At 33.1% G+C, this 9,098-nt stretch overlaps 1 protein-coding gene across 1 annotated transcript in view; it reads left to right on the top strand.

The window, feature by feature from the left end:
- The window catches only part of LOC144966634 (uncharacterized), a 20,857-nt gene extending 12,996 nt beyond the window's left edge, over positions 1-7,861 (top strand). Inside the window, exons 4-6 of the mRNA XM_078903393.1 lie at positions 2,709-2,787; positions 5,292-5,461; positions 7,716-7,861. Coding sequence (XP_078759519.1) covers positions 2,709-2,787; positions 5,292-5,461; positions 7,716-7,733 — 267 coding nt within the window. The 3' untranslated portion in view covers positions 7,734-7,861. The remainder of the gene's footprint in view (positions 1-2,708; positions 2,788-5,291; positions 5,462-7,715) is intronic.
- The last annotated feature ends 1,237 nt before the right edge of the window (positions 7,862-9,098 follow it).

The raw sequence follows: 9,098 nt of genomic DNA, 5'->3' as shown, positions 1-9,098 counted from the left end.
TACATATCCACTTTTAGCATGTATATTTCGTAAAGTAAAAAGAATGCTTCACTGTTGAAGACGCTTTTATTGCCATTATTATTGTTATCATCATCACCACCACCACCATCATCATCATCATCATCATCATTATTATTATTATTATTATTATTACTATTATTATTATTATTATTATTATTATTATTATTATTATTATTATTATTATTATTATTATTATATTATTATTATTATTATTATTATTATTATTATTATTATATTATTATTATTATTATTATTATTATTATTATTATCACTATTATCGTTATCATTATCATTATTATTATTATTATTATTATTATTATTATTACTACTACTACTACTACTACTACTACTACTACTACTACTACTACTACTACTACTACTACTACTGCTGCTGCTGCTGCTACAACTACTACTACTACTACTACTACTAATAATATAAAATAATAATAATAATAATAATAATAATAATAATAATAATAATAATAATAATAATAATAATAATAATTATAATAATAATAATAATAATAATGATGATGATGATGATGATGATGATGATGATGATGATGATGATGATGATGATGATGATAATGATAATAATAATAATAATAATAATAATAATAATAATAATAATAATAATAATAATAATAATAATAATAATAATAATAATAATAATAATAATAATAATAATAATAATAATAATAATAATAATGGTATGTTGTTATTATCATTATCATTAAGCCTATTATTATTATCTTCATTATTTTTAAAAATTCTTATGAATTCTTATGAATTGATGGATGGCCGGAAGGAATACACACACAAAAGATACCTTAATAAATGTGGGGTGGCTGTGTACATACTCGCTTGCATTCAGAATAAGGAAATGAACAGACTGATTATCATAAACGATAAAGAAGTTCCATATGAAGAGCTATAATTAAAATTTTGTAACTTCAAACCATAGAATTAAACATTCTACAACACAATTGGTCGAATTGTGAATTCATATGAGTGATGAACCATCCATTTACCGATCACTTGGAATCTTTCATATCCATTCCTTGCTTCAAACATTAATTATTTGTACTTCATCCATAGAATTAAACGAATAAATATTAATGTCAATTAATAATGCGAATAAATAATCTACTCATTGAAGTGGTTGCCACCCATCATGAACTTCCTGTGTTATGACTTTCGATCTGAGAACTGAGGAGAGCATTTTTTGATTGCCAAAGCTTACTGATGTTTGATCCTTTCTGACATCACACTTTCAAAGATAAGGATTTCTTCATTATATTCCCCAATACACATGACATTTTTGTATGCCTAGCCTTCCTTTGATCAAACACACAATGGCAACTGCTGGGGCTAGCACCGCGAGGGCATTGAAGGTTGTTACTCTGCTTGTTCTCAACTTCATTTTAATTTTAATTTAATTTATGATTATGAATGTATAATTTTGCTTACTTGTCGGTTTACGATTGCAGTGTACTCTTTGTCAGACATCCAGTTTTCACCGCTCATGGATGTTTCCTGTGTTTTAATAAAGACGTTTTAAAATCTATTTTAAAAAAATTTATTCAACTTTCAAAATGACAAGGCGAAAAGTCCGAAAAGTAAGAGATGAGAGTGTGAGTGAGGAGATGTGAGAGCTTTCCAAGACAAGACTAAATCTAAAGTTAAAGACTTAATTTAGACAGATTAGCCACTAAGAGTAAGAGACTAAACAAAGTATGGCCGTTAAAGTAAAATTATATAGTTTAAAAAAGGGAAGGACTTTTGTAGTTTCACAGCACCCTAAAGAGGGGATTTTTTGAGCAGGTTAATAAAAAGGATGGGCATGGTATTTGTATGGGAAAAGACAGGAAGAACGATTTTTCAACTCCCAAACTTAGATTTTTATTCAATCTTTGATATTAATACATCATTATTAACCTCTTATATAATATATACATGCATCAATTTCATCAATTTTATGAATCTGGAATACAAGAGCATATATTAATATTATTAGCCACATGACATACAAATCAGATGAAATTATAATTGTCACCAGCGGGGTTCAAACCCACATAGTTCAGATCAGAAGTCCGAAGACTAATTGACTCAGCTGATGAATCAGTTGACAATGGAAAGTTGGAACTTTGTGTCGCTGCTGCACTGAGTTTTTGCTATAAAATGACAACAAAATTCTAAAAATAGCGACCAATAAAAAATTACAATTTATTTAGATGAAAGATTTTTTACAAACTTAACAATTTTTAAAAAAGAAACACTGTAATTGATATTATATCGATAAAATTAATATCGATTTACATGGAAGACATTGTTTACGAATATATATGCGAAGTTATTAAACCCGAATTACTACCACGAATTGGAAAAAAACTTTTTTAAAATTTAAAGTATCCCCCCTCCCGAAACCCCATCCCCTATCCTTTATAGTGATCTAAATAAAGAGACAGACCTAACTGTAAAAATTGCCAAAAAGGATAACGAAGTAATCTACCAGAGTTAGTTCAGGAGTCTTTCCACAAGTTCCTAGCAGTGAATGGCAAAAGTCCCATTGGAAATTAATACATAACAGTATCCCCCCCCCCCCCACCCCCTCCCTCCCAAACCCCCATCCCCCATAGTGATATAATAAAAGAAGAAATAATTTAATTTAATCATTTTTTTTTCAGCAAATGATAAAGCCCCATATACCTATGATCAAATTCCCAAAGAGAGAAGCCCAACATGAATTACAAGCTGGAGTTGTAGGTAAGAAATGTGAATTCTGACCATTTATAAAAAGATTGCACCAAAGTGGATGCTTTGTGTCTCATGTTTCGACGAGAGTTAGTTTGATCATTACCAAATCCAACAATCACAGGTAAACAGCGAGTAGGTTTAATATGTTAATACATTATTTTTGATGATGTTAAATAATGATAATAATATTATACATTTGTTGTTTGTCATGCTATTCACCCCTCCAATGGAGGGCTCTGGGCCCATAACAATTATTACAATATGTTGTTCAACACACTCACACACACATACACAAGGACACAAACAGACACTCATCCGCACTTTGACTCACACACACACACATAGAATAAATACTTCATGAGAAGAACGCGTCTGTAAATAAGTGTAACTTGAGGCATTTTCTGAAAGTTTCTAAGGAAGATGACGGATGAACATCTACTTTCTAGGCAGTGGAACATCTAGTCACACTATGTAATCCAATGACCTCAGAGGTCTGGTGGGGTGGTAAACTTCTACTAGTTTGGACAAGAAGACTATGGCTGTACCGTCCAAGCATTTGTAGGCAGGTTGAAACTTGATTCGTTGTTCCACTGGAAGCCAGTGTAGTTCATATAGTAAGGCAGACCTATCCTCACCTTTTGGGATGAAAATGAGCTGGCTTTGTAACAAAAATAGCAAAAGAGAAGTCCTGTGGCTATGTTCACATCCATATTATAATTTGCATTTATCACAACAAAGATGTTTAGCAAATGTTGCAGTGTAGACAGCGCAACTAAGGCAGTGCAGAGTGGATATATCGACATGACATCAAAGTCCCATTTTGTTCAGGTTTTTTGTTTGCCATAGAACATCAGTAAATAAAGATCTTGTATATCGACATAAAGTTTACGGAAAGACAGTTATATCAACATTGCAATATATCGATATCTGCAATAATTGATCTTAAAACAAAACAAGAAAGAAACAATAACAATTTAAAGGTAAAGTAACAGCCAATATAAATGCAAGATTATTGTTCAACGACATCCTGTGAATTGTCATTGATCAGAACCTTGAGGTTAGCTGTGAAGTTTATTCCCGGTGATACCAGCATTTCTTGGTAACTATAATGGTTTTGGGAATTTCCAGTATTACTTTGCTTTAAATAAATAGGCTAATGAGAAATGCTCACAACAATCACTCAGTGTAAAATGATCTGTCTTAGCAAGCTGCCCTGGCCAATCTCATGGTTTCTTTCAAGAATTAAGCCAGGTGACAGTATATGAGACTGAGGCCTTTTATCCCTTCTCTTTCTCTATTTCTCTTATATGAGCTACCCATTCTTGGTCTTGAGAAATTACCGGCAAGGTCAGTGCCAATATTACCAGTACCCAGTCTCGATACCGCTCAACACTAGTTCAGTCTCAGTGGACGCTGTTGTTGCCAAAGTGACGAGAATTCTCAATGCTGGGTCAGATGGAGGATACCACACCATTGGGACCAGTTTCTGGCCATGCCGTTTTTGCAGCTATCAAAACCCTTTCCTGCTTTGCACAACAACATCCTGAGGATGTTCCCTTATTTAACGTCATTGGCAGTACTGCGGTATATAAATGATTCCTGGCCTTCAGTAACAGATGATACTAATGGTAACTTACTTTTTTAAAGTCAAATAAAGTGAAATGTTTTAGATTTCTTAAGGGCCACCAAATCAACCAGATTGACTTCCTTTGTTGTTATCTTGCATTTTCCACTTGATTCCTTTTCAGTTTTTGGAAAGACTGACGACGCATCTAACGACAGTTTACTGCAGTCCCTATGATATTTATATATCTGTCCTCGACTGTTATTGTGATTCATGTTTGAGCTCGCTATGGTTTTAGGATTCTGATAGAGAACTGTCATTTATTTCACAAGCAAACAGGGTGGTTTTTCGATCTCGGATGAAGTTGAAATTTTTTCTGACCTCAGCCTGTCCTGTCATCCAGCACTGACTGGGTAGCTATGATTATTTGATCGAGTGTGAAGTTCTTTGTGAAAGGCCACCATCCTATCCAAAGGGTAGTCAACAATTATTATTGATATTTGATGCTATAGAAAATGGGCCCTCTATGACTCTGACTGACTACGCACTTAGATGGTTAGAACATATTCATATGTTGATAGGTTTCGGGCTTCACCTGTTCTTACACTGCTACAAACAGCCCTGAATCCACTTTCACGTCATGGATTGGTGAACAAGCGAGCATGGTCATGGGTTGTCGTAACTGAAAAAGCAATGATTTATTGATCAGCAAGCAACCTTTTTTATTGGATAGCTACGTTTTTTATGAAAAATTTTTAATGTCTTTGAGTCGGTTTGTTGTGTATGCAGGATTTTATAAATTTTTGTTGTTATATTTGATTTTCATTACTTATAATTTTTAAGGTAGTGGAAAAAGTGTGACTTTGAGACGATGATTCTATGAGTGGGATGTTGTTACAAGTGGGTTGTACGTATTATATATGTATATTATATATTTGTTCCCTCAAAGGCAATCCAAACTCCTTAGACGCCCTCCTCACCAAAAATGTGACTTTACAACAATCAGCATCTGTTCCACCTGCATCAACTAAAGCTAAAGGTTCCTCCATAGATTCATCAGAATTACCTCAACGTTATAGGAGGAAACCAATTTCGAATGAGGAAATTGAATTTATAGAGGTAAGCCATTTTAGTTTTTATGAAATTTTTTTTTTTTCATGTCTTGTTAATTTTTGTTGTTGTTTTTCGTGTTGTTGTCTTTATTTTTGTTATGTAGTAATTGTTGCTGCCTTTTTCTGCCTTCTGTATATGCAAATTGAGAGACTCCCCAGGAAATAGCTAATGTTTTGTGACATTTGCATAAATTTAGAACTTTGAAAGCTGTGGAATGTGAGTGTAAGAAAAAAAATGTTGAACAGGCGTTTTATCATAAAATTAGTTACGTTTTCAATATAAAAGTAATATTATTTCTGGATAGAAAATTTGCAATTTTCATTGTAAAATTTCAAAATATTTTTTCTTTGTAAAACTTCCCGGCAGGTGGTATGTAGAAAAAGTGAAGGCATAGAATTAGATCGGTCAGGGAATATAATTTAGGGATTGCATTTGCCTCATTTAATTCCCCTATCTGGGAGTAATTAGTGAACACCAAATTCACATCAGTCTAGTACTGTGGTGCTTTAAGTTTAACGGCATAGGCAATAATGAGACTTTTTCAAATCCCTGTTTTTTTCTCTCCGCTATTTCTCTATTTAAATAGACTTGTTATAACGAGAAGGGCGAATCAGAGACTGGGAATAATGAGAACTCGATCTAAAATGAAAATCACAAATGCACGTTTATTTATCAACAAACATCACATTCACAAGCATGCAAAACAAAGCAATTTGTATCGGCAGTGCTACAATATCAAAAGGATAGCTATTACTATCAGTACGGCTGATATGTAGATAAGGGACTTTGCCGTGATGATTACCCCCCTCCAAATTAAATGAAATAACCCATCTTACCTGTTATTGGATGAGTGTCGCATCAAGCACCATCCATTAGCATTGCACCACGGTCAGGACCTCTTGCTTATTTTTACTTCATAACATGTCAGTTCCTGCTATCAACTGTCAACTTGTCGATTTCAATCAAAGTTTTTGCCGCACTTTTTGTCAAAATCATATCGTCAATTCTCATCATACCTAATTTCAACACAATAACAATAACAAAATTATGGATTCTCAAAATCAAAAAAGAAAGAGACTAACTATTGAGGCAAAAGTCGCCATTGAGCATTGAGATTTTTTTTATATAGCACAATATCCAAAAAACATGCTCAAAGCACTTTACAAATGGTCCTTGCCAACAGCAACTTGTAACATGTAGGAATAGACATTACGCCTATTAGGTGACATTACAATTTTTTCCAATAGAGACACTTTTAACGACCAGGTACTCATTTTTCACCTGAATACGATGAGAGAATGTGAGCAAAGAGTCTTTTCCAAGAACACAACTATGTGCCGAGTGAGGCTAGATCCCAGGAACTTCCAATCTGAAAGCGAATGTCATACTACAAGATGCATACCGCACAGCAGGGAGTTGGCTTGCTTCTCCATCATAGAAGTGAAGAAGAATGAGGCAATGACTCTTTAGTATGAAGTCCAGCACTTTGCACACTGTATTGAAGGATTAGCCATGTATTTAAAGGGTCAAAATAAGATTATGTGGTTCTTTCTCTTGAAATCAGGAATAACGAGAATTTATGCTTGGAACGGAGGTTCTCGTTATAACCGAGATCCACTGTATTTCTAAATCTTTGGCTTATTTCTTTTCAGTGCATGTAATATTTGTGTTTTGTTTAGAAAATGAGTCCTAATAGATATTGACAAAACGAATCAAAATTAACAATGCCAAACCCATTACTGAACTGTCTGTAAGCTTGGGACATTACATTTGTTACAATGAATTATAATGCAGGAAAAAAGAATGATGAGTGAATTATGCATTGCAGGACTCTGGTTTAATCTCCATTTTCAGAGTTTTATTTCCTTGAGCAGGACATTTACAGCTATTGCTCATTTTGTGGCTTTGAAGCTTATTCATGTATCATTTCATGTTTCTTTTGAATTAACCATAAAGACATTTTGCCATTAGTCAAATGATATACATTTTTTCATGTTTTGTATTGACTAGGTGTATACAAAATATAAAAGATTTTCTTGTTATTCTTTTTTTTTTCATATCTCTCTCTCTCTCTCTCTCTCTCTCTATCTATCTCTCTCTCTCTCTCTCTCTCTCTCTCTCTCTGTGTGTGTGTGTGTGCATGTATATCTCTTTTGTAAACCTGTTACCTGTCCCTTTCATTGTTTGTTTTTTCTTCATGGTTTTTCTACAGATTACGCAATCAATAATATTTTTATGTTTTTAACTCTATTCTTTACAGAAAGGTGGCCAGGTGTGACACCAGTATTATTTTACTTCAATTGTTTGTGTGGTTGTAAGAATGAGCAGATCTGCAGTGGTAAAAAGAAAATCTCTTAGTTGATATTTATATAGGATTGATTAATAAAGTGCATTCTAAATTTAAAATCTTGGATTTTGTTGAGTTGTGTTGTACCTTATACAAAATTGATGTAACACATTTTAATAATGATCTACATTGACAGTATGTGTCACTCCGTTTTCATTTTAAAATCAAAATTGCCCGATTACACCTTTAGCATATAAAGCTACCCTCATTGTTGCTTTCTTTACGGGCAGGTCTTGGGGTTATTTCCTGTGAACAGACATGTGAAAATGAGTTCATTTTAAATCATTCCTTAAGGTTCTATGAATCAAAGTCACTGCACCTTTGAATAGATTACCTTGGTGTCGGTGCAACAGATGTCTGATTTAGCCTCCAAACTCTATCTGATAATCATTTTACAGTTATGGTGATACCCTGTCTCTTTGTCGAAAGACAACCACTCTCTTTGAATTGCTTGTAACACATTCATTAATTTTTTCAGATAGTCTAAATCTAGGCCTTGAATCATTTTCATAATCTATGCAGTAATAGAGTTGAATATGTATTACGCACTTCAATTAGCATAGTTTTCTTCATTATTCCCCGACATGGCTGATGTTATTATGCTTCTCAAATCTCAACTCAAATATGCGACCCATCACCTTAAAACAGTATTATGTCCGATTTATTTAGATGTTGAAAATTCCTGAGTAAAAAACATATGTCTTTAAAGATAAGTTTATGTTTTATTGACCACAACGGAATTTGTTTCCTAAGTTGTTAAAAATTAAAATATTTATTTTAATCATTATATTTTCAAATTTAAATTCACTTTCAGCATCTAGTTATCTCCAACAAATGATTGTTTATGATGATTGGTCACTTACATGTGTACAATATGGCATCCAAATAACCATACACGATTCCTTTTTAAGTTTGGTGTAAATAAAGTGATGACATATTTTCTAGTCTAAATATATACCTTTATCTAACTATTCATTATTAGTACTCTTAGGGACTGGTTACATACACATTCCCAAGAATGTATGAGCCAAAAAAATAGAGTTTTATGTCACGACTTTTCTTCCCTATTTGAGCCATAGTAAAAAGGGAGATATGATTTTTTAAAATTTGATCAAGCTAACTAGCTCCAAAGGGGACATGCTCAATAAAGTTTGGAAGCAGATTAAGCAGGTCCAAGAGCAAAATACTTTAAGCTAGTTTGATCATGATGCAATAGAGGTGAAGATGTTAATGATTATAACGCTGTTGGTGAGCTAGGTATTGTGTAAGTTATAAGTGAATGTATTCTTGGCCAAC

Source organism: Berghia stephanieae, chromosome 2 (assembly GCF_034508935.2).
Source record: "Berghia stephanieae isolate SIO BIC M18660-M18661 chromosome 2, UCSD_Bste_1.3, whole genome shotgun sequence".
Classification (NCBI taxonomy): Eukaryota; Metazoa; Mollusca; class Gastropoda; order Nudibranchia; family Aeolidiidae; genus Berghia; species Berghia stephanieae.
Note: the sequence above shows the minus strand (reverse complement) of the source record. Positions and strands in the feature narration are given on the sequence as shown.